This window comes from Phasianus colchicus, chromosome 20, assembly GCF_987193195.1.
Source record: "Phasianus colchicus chromosome 20, bPhaCol1.hap1.1, whole genome shotgun sequence".
In the NCBI taxonomy this organism is placed as follows: domain Eukaryota; kingdom Metazoa; phylum Chordata; class Aves; order Galliformes; family Phasianidae; genus Phasianus; species Phasianus colchicus.
Window position 1 is genome coordinate 3,624,698 of NC_143455.1, and position 22,224 is coordinate 3,646,921.

Genomic DNA, 22,224 nt, shown 5'->3' on the forward strand with positions numbered 1-22,224 from the left:
TGGCACTAATCAGTGGATGATGAGATTTCCTCCTTTCCCCATGCAGTTTTACCACTCCTGAGCAAACGTTCAGACGTGATAATCAATTTCTCACCGAGGTGACTCCTTCCCATTTGCAGGATCTGTACATTTGACTGCTGATTATAGGCAAGCTTTGGCAGGTTCCCGTGGCAAGCTTAGAGTTAGTTCAGTCCCGCCTTCGGAGAGGAGACTCATGAAGGACAAAAAGATTTAAATAAAAATGGAGAGGGCGAGGAAAAAAAAAAAACAATATTAAAGCTCCAATGGCATTTAATATTAAAAAAAAGCCAGTTTCTATTAAGAATGTAAAATTCCTATTTTTAAGCTTTGCCACCCTCTGCGTGCTGTTGATTCTGCTGCTCACAAGTCATTCCTAGTGAAGTGAAGTAGGTTGGAAGCTCAGTATATCACGCCTAGTCATTTCTGACCCCACACTGCAGACTGCTGCTCAAAGGAACAGACACCAGAGTTTAGAGCAAAACTTGGTTGTTGGAGGGCACAAAAGCAACAAGAGCTCCCTTCGATAGCCGAGATGCTGAGGTAATGCTGAATGAAAGCAGTGGACGCAAACAAATGAATCGTAGCTTCAGGCTGGAGTAATATCAGGTGCATCTCTACACCCTGAGGGCTCAACTCCTACACTTCTTAAGTCCCTCCCCCTGAAACAACCTCCTGCAGTTTCACTTAGGGAGCCGGCAGCGAACAGGTACTTCTCTCTCAGCAGTGACAGCTACAGGGTAGCAACAGTGATCACCTGGAAGGTTTCACGCACCTATGTCTCTGGTAAGTACTCTTCTTTAAAGAATTTTTTCAAAGAAAAACGTGTTTCTATTACGGCTGAAAAGTAAATCCGAGGTTTTCCTTTTTCAGCTGGCTCAGAAGCCTGGGTTCCTCCCAGCAGGTGCATTTACTGCACCACTTAAAGCTTTCGGCAGAAAGTTTCAACAGGAGAGGGGAAGATTTTAGACGGTGCCAGAAAGGGACTCTTAGTTTTTACAGTAACTTACTCTTGCTGGTGAAAAATTTTTAAGAACCTTTTTTTTTTCCTGTAGAGAAAGATAATGTGTTATATTGAAGAATGACAGAAAAGCTGTATTGATTGGAATTGCTGCTTGTTCTGCCAGCTATTCTTTATACAGTAGGACTGGGTTAATCTGAAGAGCTTGCGTGAAAAACCACGTATTCCATTTCAGTTTTGATTTGTTAGTTTTCCAGTTTGTGGGAATGTAGTAAAGAAAACCGGATTGTTATGAGTTACCCTTTCCCTCGCCAATTAAAGTGCATTAAGATGGGGAGTTATTAAGTTAATATTTAGGAAGATTTTGTATTCTCATCCCCACCACCTCACCAGGCTGCTCGGTCCCTGCCGCCTCCACAAGCACAGCCCTCACACCCTGCACGCTCACTTCCTTCCCAGCCCTCACCAGCCCACTCCTCTCGCCCATGTTTCCTCCTAATTAACAAACAGTTGTGTTAAAATTTATCTTTCAGTTTAAAGGAACTGGAAGTTTAGAAGGGAGTGGTGGTTAATCACTGGAAAATCTCAACCAGAATAAACCTCACAAATCTTGTTCTTGCAACACGCTAGGTAGGTGACAATGGCATGTCCTTGAGTTATGCAATAATGCCACATCACAATATTTTAATTATAGCATGTCCTTCAAAACGTTTCCACCCCAGTGAGTGCTCCTGGTCAGAGAGATCAACATCACCAAAGGATACTGCAATAATAATGGAGTGTGCATGACAAACTGTTACGTAGTTTGCTAAAGCAGTGTCCTAAAAAGACGCCTAATTACCATCCCTGCTTGTAATAAAAGACATTTTGAAATTTCCCCTTTGATCAGCTGGGCATCTTAAACAATTTAGACTGCTTTAAAAACTAAAAAACAGCATGCATATATATATATATGTACATGCATATATACATGTGTGTATGTATGTGTATGAATACATATGTATAAGTATACATACACAAGGATACAGAGAAATACATTTTTATGTACTTACACATACACGCACACAATTCTAAATTATATCCTTATTTTCTGGCCTTGCTAACCTTTGTGAAAGCAAGGAGGTAGCAGCAGCAGACTTAAACTGGAAGGAAGAAGTCGTGCAGCTCTGGCACTGCGGCTGGACAGGGCTGTAAGGACGTGCGCTGTCGACAGAGCAAACAACTGAGAGCCTCGGGTTTAACCCATGATCTCAGTAACCTGTTTTCTACAGAAATACAAATCAACACTACTAGTGCACTACAAAACTAACAAGATTTCGTATTTAACTATCCACACTTCTCAAATCTGGCATTCAGGAACTAAATTCTCAGTTAACAAACAAAAAGGCATGAAAGCTATCAAAGCTATAATCCTGCTACTCGAGATTTTTTTTCCCCCATGTTTTAAATAATATCACAAGTTATGGAATTCCAGACTAAGTAAAAAGGAACTACTTATTTTGATTTGTTTTTCCTAATTCTAGATTTTAATTTCAGTCATCTAAAACATGCATTGTACAGTATATATATATGTATATATTATTTATACACAGACAGTCTAAATTAGTTGCAGCTGCTTCAAACCATTAATATTTTTCCAGTTTTATATGTGTGGTCAAATAGTTTTCAATTTCTTCAGTTTTGAAATAAGTACTTTTGCCAGATAAAAGTACTGGGTTTTCCTTTGAAATTAAAAGAGAAAGTGTCCTTTTTGGCTTAGTTTAGAAGCGTTTTACTACTGGCACGTTTAAGTCATAAGAAAAGAAAAAGGATTAACCATTAAAAGAGCAAAACACAACATGAATCTGGCTGACATTAGTTTACTAAGGGTGAACACCCTTTCCAAATCAGCTCCTCGCTGTACCCTCCCAGGTGAGCGTGGCTGGTTCCAGAAGCACTGCAGGCTGAGCACGCCATCAAAAAGCACTCCTAATTCCCTCCTGCTATACGCGTTGCAAAGAAGCTGCCAATGCTCTAAATTTCTAACATTAAAACTGCAACAGAGCATTTTATCTTATTAAGAAATGATACTTAATATTCTGCAGAACAGGAATAACTTGAATCAAAGTTAAATACCAAGTACAACGTCGGGGTGGGGGGGAACAGGACGCACAGGAATTTACACTATTAAGCAAAGGAAAGCTAGAAGAACAAGAAAATGTAATTAACATCTCTTTATTATAAGTGCTGCACCTGAATGTAAATTCAGACTTATCATAAATGGCCAAACTAAGAATGCAGTGGAGTTTTGACAACAGTATCTTCTTTTCAAGAATTATCTGTACAAGGGCTTCCAAGAAGATACAAAGAACAAATATAAGCTAACATGATCACGTCCATTACAAGCTGAGTTAGTTATACACCATTAGTCAAAAATAAATTCACTTAAGGCAAAAAAAAAAAAACCACCAACCAACCAGCTGGCTACATATCTGGACCTCCCATTGCAAGCTTTAATTTTTATTTTTATGTATTTATTAAGTAAAGGCATTATTCTTAATCTTTCAGAGGAATGCAGGCTACTAGTTTTTAAATCCTACAAGGCACATTTGTTTTGTATTTTTATTTTATTGGTTTGAGCTGCTATTTTAACCAGACTGCAGTGCCAGGAATTTAACACACTGCTGGACAATTCCAGTCGTTTTCTTTTGCACTGTAACAGTATCAGCATCTATGAAGTCCAACAAAAAAGCTTTGCTAAAACCTGAGAATTAAGCAGCAACTTCTCTGCACACTTCTACTTCCTTACACTGTCACAGATTTAATCATTTGTTAATTCTAATCAAAATATTTTTTTTTCTATTTATACAGTAGGCTGCATTTTTCAGAGTGCTTTCACAATTACCACCCTAACACGAATTAATATTTCTATGACATCAGAAACAATATGTAATACAATTTCCCAGAATTACTATACCTGATAAAACAAGCAGCAATTCTGTAGCTTTGCCTTCAGTTTTCATAACGTGGTGCATGCCATTTTCTATTAAATAATCTCTGATTTAAGAAACGCAAAACATTTCTACTTCAACTAAAATCTCACAGCATGTAATTACTAACAATTCTTTCCATAAACTTGACATTTTAACGCTACTAATCCAAACCTCTATGTAAAAAGCTTTAAAAAAAAAATTCAAGCTATACTAGTCACTCCTACAATTAGTATTCCTGCAGTTTCGGGTAACACAATAGATACAGTACGTGGTTTTGCAACAGTCATCATTTTGATAATGATGCTTATAGTTCATGATGAAATCATCAGTTTTTAGATCTCTGCCATAACACATCCTATAAAATCATGAGAACTTGACTCTGAGAGTTTCTCACGCCTTCAGAATCAGCGAACATAATGGAACAAGCTGATACAAGCCCTCCTGACTTATCTACTGAGCAAATCATTAGGCTGTACAAAGTATCCACAACCTCACTTTTTCTGAAGGAAGGCAGATAGATCATGCCCCTGTAAATCAATCACTGTCAGATGCTTTTTTTAAAAACATGAATTAACCTACTTGTGTGTCTGTCAAAGCGATACATGAGGTGCTACGCAGCAGAAGAACGTGAAATGTGTTTATCAAGCAGAATATACTATTAGTCAGATACTCCAGTACTCATTTCTCTTAATTGTATTAGGAAGAGGAAGAAAATTGGTGTGGTTTTATCCTTCGAGAGATTGGCCACTTTTGAGGTATCCATCAAGATTAGGCTGTTAGGAAATGCCATGCAGCTAAAAGAGGGGCTGGTCAGTCTCTGAAAGAGCCGAGTCAGCTACCCGAGTGCAGCCAATCCACTCCACCCTCATTTCACCAAGCAGGAAACTCCCTCCTCTCTTTCCCCAACCGGCCTGACAGGCTTGCCCCATACCCAGCCGCTGCCAGGACCTGCCTCTTCTCATTCTACCCACCTCCACTTCTCTCTCAATAGCTCCACCTGGATTTCTGCTTTCATCCTCTGAATGAATTTTCCTTTAATTTTCAGAGAAAACTCCTTCAGGTCCCCAGCAGCAGCAGGTGACAGCGCTGCTGAAAACTGGGACACTTCTGCAAATATGTTTAGGTGCTGAACAATGTTCCAGTTTAACGTGTGTCTATTTTATATCGGGAGTCCAGCATTTGTCTTGTTTTACCAAAAAGCACACATTATAGATATAACGAGGGGGAAAAAAATGTTTGTGTTTAGTTCCAATGTTCCAGTACAGCTAATTTTGAACTTTGTATTCCAGTGCTACCAGTTAGAGAAGTGCTGCTTTCCGGCACCCCCTCTTCCCTGAGACACCCTGGGAGTTGGCTTCCTCTTTTCACCTGGGAAGAAGGATTCCAGAAACCTGATAAACTGGAAACATCAAGAGGCTAAACTAAGGAAAGCTAACCACAAGAAAGCCTTTATAAAGAATCATTACATTTAATTGTTTAAAGCAGAAAAAAAGATGAGTCTCCTCAAAGAGCGTAAACCAAAGAAGCCTCATTACATCCCAAGACCGCCAGGAAAGCCATTTAAGTATAAGTGCTTTCAGTGCCCCTTTACTTGCAATGAGAAATCCCATCTTTTTAACCATATGAAGTATGGCCTCTGCAAAAACTCCATTACTTTAGTATCAGAGCAGGACCGTGTTATCAAGTGCCCAAAGACTAGTTCCTTGGAGCCCAAGCAGATCAATCACCTAGAGCCTACAGTCAAACCCACTTCTTCCAAGTCAGCCACAAACGGACTGTCAAATCTCGATTCAAAGCCTCAATATGCTTTTCCAAAAGAAGATGCCAAGGAAAACGTTGAATTACAAAACCAAACAACGAACACAGCAATTCAAGGTCAGAAACCTGCAATCCAGAAGGAATTAACCCCTGCCAGTACCTCAGCTGAAAGCACCCTTGGCATGCAGCCTCTTCTGGACAGCATTGGGAGGCCCTCAGCTTTTGTTCCTGTAGGAGAACACAGAGATAGCAAAGGCCCAGAAACAACTGAAGTATCTGAAATTCTATCGCTCTCTAACAAAAGTTCACCTTTTCACACTAAATCTGCATTTCATGCACCAAGTCACCCATGGAAAGCAGGTTCTCCTTTCCTCCCAGAATTTCCACATAAAGTTCCTCCCACAAAAGGCTTCGGTTCCATTCCACCTTACATGCAACCGATGATCCCAGAGTACTCGCCCCACTTCTATGAGCATAGGCTGGCCATCTATACACCTTACTTGCTTCCAGGTAATTCCGAGTGTGAAAGCTCTGCTCTGTCCGTCTACGGCACGCAAGACCAAAGACACTTTCTTCCTCACCCTGGGCCGCTTCCGAAACACATAAATCCATCAGCATATGAACACTATCGACTGTTCCAGCAGTATCATTCCACTCCTCCAATACCATATGGATTTTGTAGGCCCACGGATCCTCCCTTTTATCGATTTTCACACGTTGCCGGTATCAACAGAGATCAAAGTTCTCATCTAATGGAAGAAACTACTTTGTTATACCCAGCTTCTTTAAGTCCTTCCCAACAATATCCTCTAGGTTCACATAAAAAACAAGCAGACTATGAAAAGGAAATAACATTACTGCATGCCAAAAGTCATTCCAAAGACGACCAAAATGAAAGAGAGAATGCTAAAATGAGCCCTCTTGCAGGAAGTGCAGCAACGGGCTCCCCAGGCAGGCCCAGCCCCACCAACTTCACTCAGACAAGCCATGCATGTGAGGGCTTATTTGACCTCTCCAACAAATCGTCTTCCACATCACTTGGAAAGTATGACCAACCAGAAGAAAACTTTACAGCTTTCAGACCTGTGAGAAAAAGCACTGATCAACCAGCTCTACTTCCAAGCGTGCCAACACAGCAAGATAGAGAAGATTCACCTTCCAGGTAAAGCAGTAACATCACTTTGCAAATTCTTGTCAGATTTTTAGGGGCACACATAGACAGCATGCATATACTTCATGCAATCCCCCTAAAATACATTTGCATTTATAGCAACGGGATTTGTTCCATAAGATATGTCCACAAAACAGCTGTATGTACAACTGTACAAATCCCAACTGCTGTATGAGTAGGCATCGGGTATCTCTAACACCATTACCATGCATGTACCTGTGCATTTCAGGAAAACACTTCTACTAGAGGGAGGTATGGGGAAAGAGACTTGGGGGGAGGGAAAAGAAAAAAAAACCACAAGACTGTAAGACTACCAAGCCAGATTTCTTTTTTCTTTTCCTCTTTTCCAGTTCCTCAGCCTCAATTTTAAAAAAGCAACAGATGTTGAATTCTCTTCTCATTTCTTTCAGCATTAATGTCACTGATGAAGATTCATATACACCAAGTGAAAGCCACAACAATGAAGGTTCGCTGTCCAGCACAGAAGACGACACCGGAATAGCTCCCCTTAATCTTTCAAAGAAGGCTGACACAAATACAGGACCTCCTAATGAACATGCATACAAAGCCACGTCCAAAACAGAAAGTCAGAACTTTCTAGAATTGCAAGATATGCCTCTGAACCTCTCGGTAAAAGATTCCTGTAACACAGTAAGCCTGAAAACAACATCCCACAGTCCATCTCATGATAACGGTGCTGCTACTTCTCCAAAGACAGAAAATGAAAACTCAGGAGCAGAAAGCTCAGGAGCATGTAACCCCAAGAACGCTATTAACAGTGCCTGTGACAAACCTTTCCTGGCTCACCGTAACGAAGCTCAAGACTTACGCATCATTGACAGCTGTGATGAACAGAAACAGACAGCGGCTGTAGCTCTCTGTCAGCTAGCTGCATACAGCCCCAGCAAAGTTAGGATGGACAATGAAGGGCAGAGTCCTCAGGACTGTAATACTTTGAGTACAGAATCTACTCCCAACTCTTCTGATACTCAGGATACTCAGTGCAATCAAAAAGTAAAAGGACAAAAAAGGACAAATCAAAAAGAATCAGCAAAATCACAGCAAAGCACTAAAAGAGTAAGGCCAAATGACTGTAGCAGAGTCTTCACTTTGAGGAAGAGAACAAGAGTATCTTAATACTCCAATTTGTTTCTAATCACAGAAATTAGTTGCCACCTACACAGAAATTTTCTACAAACCATCTCTTACTAGATTTGGTCCATGGCAAGATACATTCAAACTCTCCTATGTAAATAATGTTCATAATTTTATATTAGTATTTTTAAATAATTGAGCGTTCCCTTCTACAAGCTCAGGTTTTTATGAGTGAATTTTTGCATTCATTACTAAAGCCAAAGTCCATTAGACAAATCTCCAAGATTTTTTGCAGTTGTATTAATGTAAAATAACTTTAACAACTTCTTTTTCTTATAAGATGTTTAAGCTGTAGAAACAATACTGTTCAATAACATACTGTCAGTATTTTTCAGGATTAATTTAATAGAGTTTTTTGTCTTTTTTCTTTGAACAACTTTTTATTTTGTGGTTCAGTAGTTTAAAAAAGCTTAAGATTAGACCTGGCTACTTAGAGTTTACTGTAAAAACTGGTCAGGGGTTGAATGCACTTCGCCATTATATCGTAATGCAAAACAAAAGTCCAAATTACTCAGAGGCAGAGGCCAGCTTGAACAGACTGACCCAAACCTTGTATAAGCAAGCTTTTCTTGTTTTGGCTAAACACAAGACTTCAGCTGAACCAGAGACAGCCTGCACCAAGTTAACAAGCACGGTTTAGCTTTAACTGAACCACTATGAAAACAATACTGAAAATATGAAGATCTAAATGATTTAGGTGCCTAATCCTCTGAGCTTAGACAGACACTGGGCAACCTTCAAACTCCAAGCCTTGAAGGATATTTATATAATTTATTTCACCTGAGAAAACTCTCCTGGTGAAGGTTTTATTTCATAAAACAGGCATCGCCAATTATCAGTTTCAGCGTGCTTCTAAATAGATCCTAAAACTGCTAATTCTGCTTCTACAACTGTGTACATAAACTTGTAATTTTTCAAATAAATCTGTAACCTGTACCTAACATGTATGTAAAGTCATTCAGAACACAAATACATTCGCTATGCTATCTGCAACACATTTCAGGGGAAAAAAAAGGGAAAAAAGTAGAGTGTGGTATCAACTATCAATTAACTCTAAAAATGGAACTTCCTTCAGTGAATAATTAATTCAGCAGAATAATACATTTGCACTTCAGCTCCACATGAGAAACCCTTGTGATAAAGCTGCTGTCTGGCATATCCTGCACTTCTCCTAAAGACACGTGAGCCTGTTCCACTGCATGAACACCTCACCCACATTTCAATAGTACCTACTATCAGTGTAAGTAAAATAACTCCAGATTAACCATTATTCACTCAAAAATATGGGTATACATGAGTCATTATTCAGATAATAGAGACTCTCATCTGCTCAAACATTACCAGCAAGCATAAACCCTGGTAAGGAAGCAGAGCTGCATTAAACACACTGCAGCCTCCAGAATTTACTGTTTAATGTTTGTGCAATGGAGTTCTGAGATAAAGTATTTAGGATATTCAGGCTAAGATGTTAACTGTAAACAAACTTTCAGGGATTAAGTTCTGAGTTGTTCAAGAAACAGAAGAGTAACACTACAGTTTTTTAATCTTTCATAGAGAAAGCTTTTCAGATTGTGAAAAGACAAAAATATCAATCTCAGTTTGAACAAGGGGAATACGGTAACAGAAGTCCAGTTAAACTGTAATAGTTAGGCTGCCCTGATTCCTTGACAGAGGTCTACAGTTTCTGTTGAATTAGAAATGGAATAAAGACATACCACTGGATCACTTCCCAATCTTAAAACTGTTTTGTTTTGGTTTGTTAATCATTTCATTTTTACAACACAGAGCCAAAAGTAATTAGAAGAGGAAAACCAGCTGAACATGGTCTGCACAAAAATTCTCACATTCAAAACAGTTACTATTTTGGATGTGAACTCTTTTCATGGAGACAGAATGATGAAATGCATTAAATATTATGTTTTCGCTTTCTCCTGGAAGTCAACAGATCTCCAGAGCAGAACAGATGCAGCAACCAAACTCACTAATAAGAAATAATAGTTACAGAACGTTACTGAAAATTAGTGTTCAGTCTCTCCATTCAAACAAGAACACAAGAGTGCTAAGTGAGACCAAAACATCCAGCCCAATCCACTGCTTGAAAAGTGCCCAACAGTCTGTGTACTACTATATTGAGTTTTTGTCATTATAAAGCTATAACAAGTTATCCAAAAATCACATCAGATAGAACTACTACTACATTCACATAGATATCACTGTACTTCAGTGAATGTTGATATAGTTGATATAGACAGAAGTCACAAAGAAACAATTCCTTCTGCCCTGTTATTTCATTTCATTCTGATATTCCAAGAACCCATTAAAAAAAAAAACGAACTTAAAGCAGTTCATTGTATCAATTAAATCAAACTGTGTTCCTGAAATTTCATCAGAAACAAACAAAATAAGCTATCAGCCTTAAAATGCAAGTTAGCTGCTGATTATTTCATATATTCTATTGAAATAATGGCATTGACACAATACAGAAGCATATAGATTATTTTTATACGACTGCACAAAGAAACATGGGGGAGAGGGAGAAATAAAACCCCAAGAAACTAATTTCATTTTGGAAAGAAAAATTTATTAAATAAGGCACACCCAAAACAATGCTTTAGACAGAAGTACCTTAAATATCCCCACAGGCATATTTTTTACTCTGGAATTAATACTCCAGTCCTTATTCAGCACACTCAGATCAGCAAATTTCAGTCTATTGCCATGTATTAAGTCTCTGAAACAATCTGCTAATTCAGGAACACAGTAACATTCAGCAACTACAACTCACCATCTGAAATTCGGGAAGGGAGCAACAATCCTCTTCTGCCTAATTCAGCCAGAGCCAGGCATCCGCCGTGCCACGCGTTGTCGGTTTCCTGGAAACTAATTTCAGAATAAAAACAAGCTTTGTTAAGACTAACTTTGCCTTTCTGGATTACATTTTTTCATGGTGAATTCCTAACAATTTAAGACACAAACTTTTATCTTCTCTTTACTCTTGTGACATGTTTAAAACATAAGAATGATGAATTGAACATGTTTCCTTCCCCATTTTGTGCAAGATAAACACTGCTGTAAATATGATCAAATAAGCAATGAACATAAGCAAGTAAAACAAAACCAATTATCAAAATAAATGTAACTTCTTTGAGGAAGAACACAATACAAGGGACTCACGCAGAAAAGGAAAACAACTTTCTGTGGCACTGCCAAAGATGTGGGTTTACAGAATATAGCCAAGACAACTCATACATTTAATGCCAAACACAATCCTTTACTAGAAGGAGAGGTTCAAGCAATGCGACAAAAAGATTATACAAGCTTGTGCATTTCAAATGAGCAAACAGTGGTGTTTAGGTGCCTCTAAAAAAAGTAAACCAAAACAATGACTTGTAGTGAACACAGAAAAAAATATCAGTGCACAGTTTTTGATGGACTGGGAGATAAAGGGGTGAAAAGGGGAAGTTTGTATGCTGCATGATTAATCATGCAATTAGTTAATTCTGTATTAAACTAGGAATTGGAATCTAAGAATAAGATACTAAACAACTAAACTAGGTCATATCAAAGCTTCATCTCTCCCAGGCATAGTGCCTCTGAAATGGACCCATAGCAGATGCTTAGCCAAAGACAAAGCACAAAAGATCATTCCCCTATTAGCCTCCTCCTGGCTTTGGCAATCAGAAGTACAGGACTTCCCAAGCCAGAATGTCATATTTAATAACCTCTGATGGGACTCCCATCCATTAATTTGGATAATCCCTTTCTGAACTCCCTTAACACTCCTGGCTTCCATAACATCCTGTGGCAATGACTTCCATGGTTTAATTGCGTGAAAATGGACTTCCTGATGCTTCTCAGTTCTCATGCTATGAGAAAGAGTGAAGAGTAAACAACTGCCCGCTTTCCCTTTTTCTTCATATTTATGGTTTTATGCACCTCCATTATAACCTCCTACTTTTTCTTTCCCACTTGGAAAAGACATCAGATAAATCACCTTTAACATCAGATAAATAACATTTAACAATTCAGCTTTGTCATCTCTTCCTTTCCTAATATCTAACACCCCACTTGCCTTCCTTTTTACCCAGACAGATGCTCCATTGACACGTTCAACAGAACCATCAAATTATGCACAGCAAATTCAGGATCTCTTTCCTGAGTAATATTAGCTGGTTTCTCAGTGTCCACGTTCATCCCTAAGTGCATTAGTCTGCATTCATTAGGCATTATATATGTCTTTTACAGTCTAGGTACTTAAATTAAAGCTTAGATATCTTCTTTTCTGCCTCCTTTAGTTTTCACTGTATTAGCTAATTTAAATCATTACCCAGTTTTATCACCCCACTGTTCACCTTTTTTCTAGGATAGTTTTGAGTATTTTGGATAGAACAAGGCTTGCACAGATTCTTGCAAGACTGTGCTGAAAACCTCACTGCACTGTGAAAAATTATTTCTTCCCTGTCAACTGCCTTTGAGTCTATGCATAAGACATCCTTGCTTCTTATCCTCAGAAATCCAATTTAAACTGCCAGTGATGAGCAACTTACATATTTTTTTATTTTATTCACTAGATATTCAGTGCAAAGCAAACAGAAGAGATTCCCTTTCTCCCTGTCTTCATTTGTTCCAAAGTGTTTCTGAAGAAAGCAGGTCACTCAATTACTAGCTGTATTACTCACCCCTATGACTTGAAAAACAAGGAAAGAAAATGCAGTGAGTACATGTCTTTGAAGCTCCAGGGATAATTGAGATCAGCTGCACCTCCTGAATTAATCACAGTAATGCAGTGGAAGTATTGGCTAAGTAGATACTTTCATTGCGAGGTTTTAAGACTGTATCTTCTTTTTTAAAGCAATATTTTTTGAGCTCAAATTTTCAAATTTGTATTCTCAACCAATGAGAGAAGAACAAAAGAAGAACAGATTTGAATGGCAAACTAAAGATTACCAACATTTTTTGCCAATAAAGAAATTATTAGTTTTGTTATTGGCTTAGTCCAAAACACTGGTTGAAACCTTAAATTCTTTAGATCTGAAGGTTTAGCAAGTCCAGAAGTCTCTGTCTTACATAGCCAAGAGTAGACTCTTGGGCTAGTAACAGTAACAGAACAATGCAAGTATATTGCAGAGCTCTCCAAAACACTTTCAGACTACAAAAGATCATCAACACGAGTGCAGAAAAGATTTTTTGATCAGGTATACACTGATCAACATCCTGTGGTACAAAACTTCTAATGTTTTACTGTTTGAATGTACACTGTGCAGTGTGAATAACCACCAGCTTTTCTTTATCCTAAATCTTCCATCTGCTACTTTGGTTTGTTTCAGATAATATGAAATCCAGAGGGCAACAATCCAAGTCACTCATGATCTTGTGCATTTCTGCTATACCCCTTCCATTCATCAACCTTTAGCCCCACCTCCCATAGAACATTACAGAATAACCTGAGTTGGAACTCACAAATACAGTTTTTGTTCTACTATGTGCATTCCACATTCAAGTTACGAGCACACAGGGAATTTTTAAGTTAATAAGCTTCAGCACTTCTGGTTTAAAAAATTAGGAACAGTTTCCTTGAATTCCTATTCCTATTGAATACCTGAAGACAGACAAAAAGTTCTATGAATTCTTAGATCCGTTTTCTTAATATATCTCCTATTTCATAAGCACACGTTTCAGATGCATGTAAAATGTGATGCAAGATTTTTACCTAAAACAGTCCAATAGAGATCCGACCACATCATCTGCTAATTCTTTTGGAAGTCTTCCAGTAATTCTACCAATTCTACAGAAGTTAAAAGAAAAGGAAAAAAAGCATATAATGATTCATTAGTTCTGTCATTCAATGAGCAAATCCAATTAAAAAAAAACCTAGTCACTGGAAACTTGAAGTAAGACAAGTGAATTCAAGAGGGCAATGCACTATGCCAACACCAGTACCCCAAAACACCAAATCTCAAGCTTGGAGTCAAAGCTACAAAATAGAAAAGTTAAGAGGTGTGTGTGTGTGTATACATACATACACATAAAATATATATATATTAGTGGAAGAAAAAAAAGCAAATAAATGCTACCTCACAGCCTTTAACTCAAGTCTTACCCAAAATGCTTATTTTCAAATATATGTGAAATTTTCCTGAAGACTACCCCAATTTTATATGTACTCATAAAAAATCATATGGCTTTACAACATGAACTGTGCTAAATCCATTTGAAATAACAGAATATTACATGACACACAAATCATCAGTCATGGGTTACATTAAGGCTGTGTTTGTGTTGTTTGCTTTAATTTATAAGTTTAGAGTAACAACAAGAAACCTACCCTTTTGCTGCAGACCACCTGACAATAGTGTCTTTGTCTTTCAGTCCAACCAACAGTTGCTCTGCAGATAATTTCATTTAAACAAAACAGATTATTCAACAGGTTTATTCAAACTACAGAAATAATTAAGATGTTACAAATTCATTTTCATCCTAACATTGCTGCTTCCTAATTTAAATAAAAATATTTGTATCCAGATTTCTTATATCTGCCAGACAAGTGTAAAAAATTCATTTTATTACTTCGCTATAAAAGCCTTCTGATGTAATTTATAACTTTTAATTAAAGCATATTCATTAGCAAGCTAGCAGAAGCCCTTCCTTACAAATACATACTAATACAAAATGCTGTTCTTTGATAGTACCATAGCTTAAGAATTTCCAGCATAATTTTTAGCTTTCATGCAATACCATTTACTTTATTTTTCATTACAAACTTTAATAAATGTTTCAATCTATAAAAGGCTCAAAATATCACTTCTGTATTACCAGTGAAATGTTTTTCAATAACTTCCTCTCTCTAGAGGAAACTCACTAGAACAGGAGATTCTTCTTGCAATGCCAACATTTCAATTATTTGGTAAACATACAGTATATTTTAACAAGCTGCTCAGGTTGAAATTTTAGTCTTTCGAATTGTTGAAATTAGTGCAGATATCCAGAACAGTTTCTTAGCACTAAACATGCTGCTTTCCTAATGTACATATAATGTGCAGACCTTACAACAAATTCTGTCCCATTTCAACACACCTACAACATTCTCAATCTCTCCTGGAATGTCATATTCCTCATCATCCTCATCTTCATTAGCAGCAACAGTTGTCTTTTGGCTCTGCATAACTGAACTCTGAGCCTGCAGATTGGCAGACAGAGATCGACAGCCACGCTGGTATCTGCAGAAGAAACAGAGACAATACGTTTATTTTTCTGATGTAAGTTTCAACTGAAATAGGCACATACTGCCACAAAACCTGCTTGTCAAGTTATACCTCCAAGTACACGGTTTTCCAGTTATTTAATGTTTTTGTTAAAGGAAAAGGAAAAAATATCCCATTCTCCTTTCTCCTGACCCAGCTGCCACTTTTTCAGGTGGAGAAGAGCTAAACTACTTCCCACTGCTGACCACGAAGAGAGGCAAGATTCCCATGCCCTAAAAAAACTCTCCAAAACCTTTAAAAATAAAAATCAACGCATTAAAAATGGTTTTAAATGGTAAAGCTAGCCCAGGGTTTTCTGCACAACCTGTACTCACATATCTAGCCTGTGGTGCAAATATATCCTTACAAAAGAGATAATTTTCATGCTAAACTAACCTTTGCCATTGGGCAAGGCACACTCTCCACCTAAAAAGAATTTTCTATGCCTAAGGACGTTCTCAAAAGTTAGTAAAAGAAATACAATAAAGAAAAGTCACCAATGGAGCCTGCAATTTTAAAATATCAGTGCGAGAAATCTGAAAAATGGGTTGCCCTCTGGCAAAAAGGAAAACCAGACACCAAAACCTGACTAATATGCAAAACTGAAGTGGGATTGCAAACCACTTTTCCCCTGTGAACTTTCTATCGAATCAGGATAGAACAATGTAATGGAAATGTTAAGTTCACTCTTACAACATGGAACTACGTCAACTTCAGTACCAAAGGTTGCTGTCTTCCCATTTTTACCAGGTTGTGCATTACATAAGAACAGGCTTCTGCTTTTGTGAAGTACAACATTAAATGGGACAGTACTGCTCTGCTATACCATAACTGGAAAAATTACAGGAAACAAAATATGGCCAAAAAGCTTCACATGAAGGATGTATTCAGTCTTATATAGTATGATGATTTCTTTCTTTTTCTTGTAGGAGAGAGCAGGAAGGACAGAGACTGGCAAAAAAAATAGATGGATTTAGGCATTTTTTTAGTTTCTGGAGTGATTATGGATAACTTGTTTTAGAATTCTTTTTCTTTTTTAAAAGAACTATTAAAACTTGAAACTAACCTCCATTTTGCTACCTTTGGTTTCACAAATGTCAATCCAAGTCGCTGAACAAGTTTCATCCCCAGCTTGCGAAGAACCATCTGATTGCTTTCTGACAGCTTGCAGTTATCAAGACACTCAAGTACAGTGGCAGCTGTAAGACAAAAACAGGCTAGAAAAATGCTTACCAACAACTGAGTTTAAAAAAAAATAAGTTTAAAGCCTCCAAAGTTCTTCAGATTTAGATTTCTGAAGGAATTACTGAAACACTGAAATGTCTTCTTACGTACTTGTAGCAGTTTTGATACTGGCCAAATAAATGTAGTATCCTTCACCTACCAAACAGGAAGGACTGCTATAAGGATTACTTTCAGCTGTGGAAATCACAATGAGTCCAGCTCATGAGGAATATTTATGCCTCTGATTCTCACCAGAACCAACATATTCAAGTATCTGTGTCTAAGAATCCTCTATAGTCTAACAGAACCAAGACTGAGAAAATCTCAGTCAGTTATTCTGCACCCAGTCTCTGCATACTTAGCACTCACTTCCACCATTTATGATTTTCAGGTAGCACCAACTGAATTCCTCTGCACAGAAATTGTTATGACAATGAATGTCCATGAACATTTAAATGCAAAAAATAATACTGATGTGGAAACAACCAGCAACAAAACTTTCCATTTCCATAGCACATCAAAGCTACTCGTCCACCAAAATGAAAACCACAGATTAATGGAGAATGAGCATAAAGCTCCAGAACTCAACATTTTGAACACATTCCTGTTACAAATAAAATAGCTTCTTTGCAGTTGAAGTCTGAAATGATGCCTGTATTGAAGAAAGAACTTATAACTGATCAGTAATTAATACAAACTAACTACTCAGTCTCAGGGTAAACAAACTGATTATGTGTTCTGCAATCTTCTAATTCAGGCCCACATCAAGTTTTCAAAAATACTAGGAGATCAAGGGTACAGCAATTGTTTCCAATTCTGAGAGCTTGTAGGGCACATGACTTTAAAATCTACTCAATTTTTGATCAGGTTTTTGTTTTATCCTCACTTATTCCACTTTTAGTAACATAAAACATGCAAGCAAAAAGGTAAATTACTATTATTCCAATAACTTCCTAGAGTTCTTAGGCCTAAGTAACCTGCATTTAAGAGACTGAAGAAACATCAATGCTTAGAGACAGAAAGTTAAGAACATCTAAATAAAAGCCTTTTCCAACACTGCTGCTTTCTACTGCTAAGCAATAACATTCCTCAATATTTTCCATTTGCACCTGACCAGCTCTGCAACACATCTGTCATTCCATTTTGTTTGTCTTCACTATCTTATCTCCAGCTTTACCCATATCTCAGGCATTTTGTAAGGAAGCATCTGCATGTTACACTTCGTTACTGGGAGAATCTAAACTGCTTCCAGCTCTACATCTTTTCTGTTCTGAGTTTCTTTTCTGGAGTCAAAACAATTCCATCAAGTCAAAGCACTCTAATGTGAGTTTACATCACTACTCAATTCTTGTGAATAGCACAGACCACATATTTTGATAGTCAGTTCTGTTGTCCTTCTCTATTTTGCAGTGTTCTGTAATTAGCCACCATCTTTCTATACCTCTCTTTATCACCACCAATAAAAAGCAAAGCAGTATTGTGCAGTCAGTTCTGAATATATTCCAGGATGCACCATGAGAAGAATGTAATTCCACCATGTAAATACAATATTCAGACACTTCTGTCTTCTCCATACAGGTAGCTGCCTACCTCTAATTGCATCCATTGTCATCTGTTTCCACTGAAACCTTTTTTTCTTCTCAACAGTACCACTAGATGATTCCAACTGGATTCTGTATACAGCAGGTTCTTTAAACCTGGTATCATATGTTTTATCCTTAAGCTTGGTGCATGTTCCACATCATACAGTTTCCATGTTCCGTGCTCAGCTGCTGAGGCCCAGCATCCAACCTGACTTCCTGCCAAATCTTTAACTCTCTGATGAGATTTTCCAACATAACATACTTCATTTGCATCTTCTCCTCCCTCACTTTCTCTCCTCTTCTTTTCATTTTGCATGCTTTAAAACTTCCCTGTTGATTTTATTCTTTACAGCACCGTTCTTTGACAGCATATTCTTCTCTTTCCTTTTTTACTGGAATGGCTTTAAAACAAAATTGGGATATTACAAACTTACCATACGGTAAACAATCTTCTCTTTTGCCATGTTTAAACAACTGTGCCTATAATTAAAACAGGGAAAATAAATATAACAATACAGAGAGTTTACAGCTCAATATATCAGGCATAAAGTTCTATAATAGTCTGTCAACTTCCTGCAATAATCTGTAGTGTTTACTAATTAAAATGGCATAAAAGAAAGTCTCTGGGTGCAGTTCTACTTCTTTTTAAGTCAATGCATGTCAAGGCTACTATAGCCCGACCTGCCCTTCCCATTTATATATTCATGCAGGCACTTAACTCAGGGAGCTGAGCTGGACAAAAAACACACACAAGAAAACAGAGGGGAGGGGAGAAGCCACTCTTTCAGGCAGCTCAGCTCCCACAACCATCCAGCTCAGTGCTTGGTCACACAAGTCCAATGCAGGTGCAACCACAGCACCTATTATCTAACAGCTCATGTTGCTTTGAACCTCTAAAAAGTGAGGAACGTGAACGAAGAGCACTGCAGAACATGAATAAAGGCAGATGAACGAGGGGAACTCCGTGTCCTGTTTGAGACTTGGCGACATCAAACAATTCTCCAAATTAAACAAGCCTTGCTTGTAATTTAGGCAGAGCACAAGGAGGCACATCAACGCTTCAGTCACTGTGAGAAGCAGGACAGACGGACACTGGTGAGCAAGCTCAATCATTAGTGACAACCAAACTCAGACAAGACGGGGCACAATACAGGCTAAACTGCTGAGTATTTTATCCTGTTTCTCCAACAGCTTTCAAGAACTCCATGTTAAACTAAACAAACTTAGCTACAGAACTCTCTGACTGCAAATATAACTCCATCAGGCATCTTTTAATTCCTGCACCAAGGGATTTTAAGGAGAGTTCAAGCATTTAGTCTTCCAAATCATTTGCACACAGTTAAAAATCCCATTAGGTCTCAGCACTCCAGTGAGAAGAACAGACTGTTCTTACCAGGCAGAAATGTGTTACACTATTGAAATGGCCTCGGTCCACTCAGTATGTATCAAAACCACCACGTTCAGTCCCTTATAGCTTTCCTTCAACTTTGTCATTCGTCATAAGAAAAATCTTCCTCACTAAACATGCCTGGCAGTTAAACAAGAACAGACTTACCTTAAAAACATGTACTTTCTCACACATACCAAATACACATGCCTCCTGCACTGCAGGTGTGGTTAAGAGCAACAAAAGCAATAAAAACACCTTCAGGCTATGTACCCATTATATTTTGTTGTGTAACTAAATTACGTTTCAGAATCCTAAATTAGCATTTTTGATCAGCTCTACTACAAGCTATATATAGTGGAATTTGACAATACTTATTATTCCAGATTTGTAATGCTTTGCTGAAGTAACCACAGAAGTATGGCATCCTTTAAGAACTACATTTACAGAGCAGAAATGCAACAGAATACTTCAGCCTCAGAACAGCAGCTAACTGAAACCACCACTGACACAGACAGTATAAATACAGAATAACTTTTATCAAGATATCACATCGATATAAAATAAAATCCCACTAATATATGACAAAACTGCTTGCACTAGAAAGCCTAAGGAAGAGCAAAGAGAAGACGAGCAAAAATCTCAACATCTCCCATGTTACCAACAAGTTTAGAGCAGCTTCAATTTCTTTTCTGCCTCTTTGCTGAAATAGTCACAAGCTCATTTCATCTTAACTTTGCTCCTGTGCTCAAAACAGACAGTTTTACAAGGCCAGCAAGTTTGTTGTGGATGTCAGGAGACACTGCAGCATTTCTGCAGCACCTTATCCCACAATTACTTCTCCGTTCTGTACAAATGCCCAATTAAGAGCAGATACTGTTTTGAAAGGAATACCTCAAAATGATTAAGACTATACTCAAGTGCATTCAAACAGAACAGTATTAATTCCTAACAAAAAGAACAGCTTCTTCATACAGCCTTGGGAGCTCCTGGACAAGTTCTTTTGAGATTTATCTCTATACGTCTTAGCAAACTGCTTGGCAAGCTCCTGAAAAGTCTCAATGGAACCCTCAGAACATCTCTGTGCTTTCATTCTGACACAGCTCCTACATCCCAGCACCTGCCTACGAGTCTCTCCAGGAGTTTTCACGTCCTCCAGGCCAACTTTGAATTCAGTTCTGACTCCTCAGGAATAACATAACTAGGAGGTATGGCCTCTAAGCAAGAAGTAGGAAGAAGTTCACCAACACAAAAGCAGCAAAGAAGAAAACTCCACACTGTTTTAAATGTCAAAATCATCACAGCAACAACTGTAAAAGCAACTGAGAATACACTAAAAGATACGTGGGTTATGTATTCTCCCAGGTAACAAGTCAGGCCTCAGACCTCAAGTCCACACCTCCTGCTGTACTTTGGTGACACAGCAAGGGTTTAGGCAACTCTGACAAATCTATGCAAGAAAATCTCAAGGAAGAGCATTTTATTACTTGAGAATCAGTTACACACAAGGTGGACTCCCATTAAGAATGTACTTGCTTCATCTCCCTTCTCCTTCCATCTCCCTTCTCCTCATAAAGCACATAAAAGCAGCAATCAGATTTCCAGTGTTGAAAAGTGTTCAGCTGTACAAACCACAGCAGTTCATTCCCTTCTCTGACAAGGGCAGCACCTGGTTCCAGTGGTCTCCTTTATTGCTGCATGAGGATTAAGGGATTTTATTTCATTGATGCATGTTTTTAGGGGAAGTACAAATTAATCAAATACTGCTGTTAGCTACAGTGTTATAAATTCATAACTTAAAAGAACTGGAATGTAATGCTTACAATGTTTTTGTTCAACAAAACATATTATACGTTGATTTTTGAATAACCACAAAAGAAAAAGGAATCTATGAAAGGAAAGAAGTTGTGTTTGCACTGACTGGTGTCCACTGCAGTGAGAATACAGCCTTCTACCCAGATTATTGCTGCTTTACCAAGTGATACATTAGGTATTGCTCTCAATCAGAGAAGAGTTTAGAAAGTAGGTGATAACCAAACAGGTGGGAACTACTTTTCAGATGTTCAACAAATCAAGAAATTCAGTTGTTGCTTTTTTTTTTCCTGATTGTAGAATCGTCAAGGAAAAAAAAAACCAAAAAACTTTTCATGACTTCTTTGTGAGTCAAAAAAGGCAAAAACATTCAGAAACTGAAATCTCCCAAACTTTTGAGCGTACTAGATATATTTTTGGAGGGAAATAAAAAAAGCACTTTTTCTGATGTTGGCCTCTATAATAAAAGATACGTATTCCTTCTGGCATATGCTACATACATTGACTGTGTAAAGCAGTCACTGTATAGGAAAAATCCTGCAGCTCTGGCTCGTCTCAGCATTACACTAAAAATCAAAGCACACTTTGCATCACTGCAAACCAACAGAAACTGGGGAGAAAAAAAAACACCAACAACTCAAAAAGGGAAAAATGAGCACATCAGCATTACAGTATTTATTTTAAACTTCCTGCCTTGCAGGAGAAAAAACAACCAAGGCACATCGATTCCGAAAAATCTGATACAAACAAAATAATTAATAAGCTTGGTTTGCCACCCGTAGAGACATTTTAGTGTCAGCACCTAATGATACGAAAGGCAAGGAGCTGCCCATTGGAGCATCCAGGCAGCCAAAGTTACGCCATGGTCTCTCCACTTTAATGAGGACACACAGCAACTCACCCGACCTGTTGAACTGCCGAGAAGTATGTGACTCCCTCTCT

The 22,224-nt window shown here is 38.0% G+C and overlaps 2 protein-coding genes across 2 annotated transcripts in view; one reads left to right on the plus strand and one right to left on the minus strand.

Moving 5' to 3' along the window:
- Window positions 1-22,224, minus strand: part of TBCD (tubulin folding cofactor D) — a 108,106-nt gene that overhangs the window by 72,124 nt on the left and 13,758 nt on the right. The window contains exons 8-13 of the mRNA XM_031599167.2: window positions 18,518-18,563; window positions 16,343-16,475; window positions 15,110-15,252; window positions 14,361-14,421; window positions 13,746-13,820; window positions 10,821-10,915 (exon numbers count right to left, since the gene is read on the minus strand). Of these exons, the coding sequence (XP_031455027.1) occupies window positions 10,821-10,915; window positions 13,746-13,820; window positions 14,361-14,421; window positions 15,110-15,252; window positions 16,343-16,475; window positions 18,518-18,563 (553 nt within the window). The remainder of the gene's footprint in view (window positions 1-10,820; window positions 10,916-13,745; window positions 13,821-14,360; window positions 14,422-15,109; window positions 15,253-16,342; window positions 16,476-18,517; window positions 18,564-22,224) is intronic.
- Window positions 5,271-8,185, plus strand: ZNF750 (zinc finger protein 750). Its single transcript, XM_031599177.2, has 2 exons — window positions 5,271-6,871; window positions 7,291-8,185. The coding sequence occupies exons 1-2, from the start codon at window positions 5,445-5,447 to the stop codon at window positions 8,015-8,017; spliced, it is 2,154 nt and encodes a 717-aa protein (XP_031455037.2). The 5' UTR covers window positions 5,271-5,444; the 3' UTR covers window positions 8,018-8,185.

What these genes read in the sequence shown, in the direction of transcription:
- ZNF750 (XM_031599177.2), top strand. Translation starts at nt 5,445, where the DNA reads ATGAGTCTCCTCAAAGAGCGTAAACCAAAGAAGCCTCATTACATCCCA. An exon ending in AGAGAAGATTCACCTTCCAG is followed by an intron (nt 6,872 to 7,290) that starts GTAAAGCAGTAA and finishes CATTTCTTTCAG; the next exon opens with CATTAATGTCACTGATGAAG.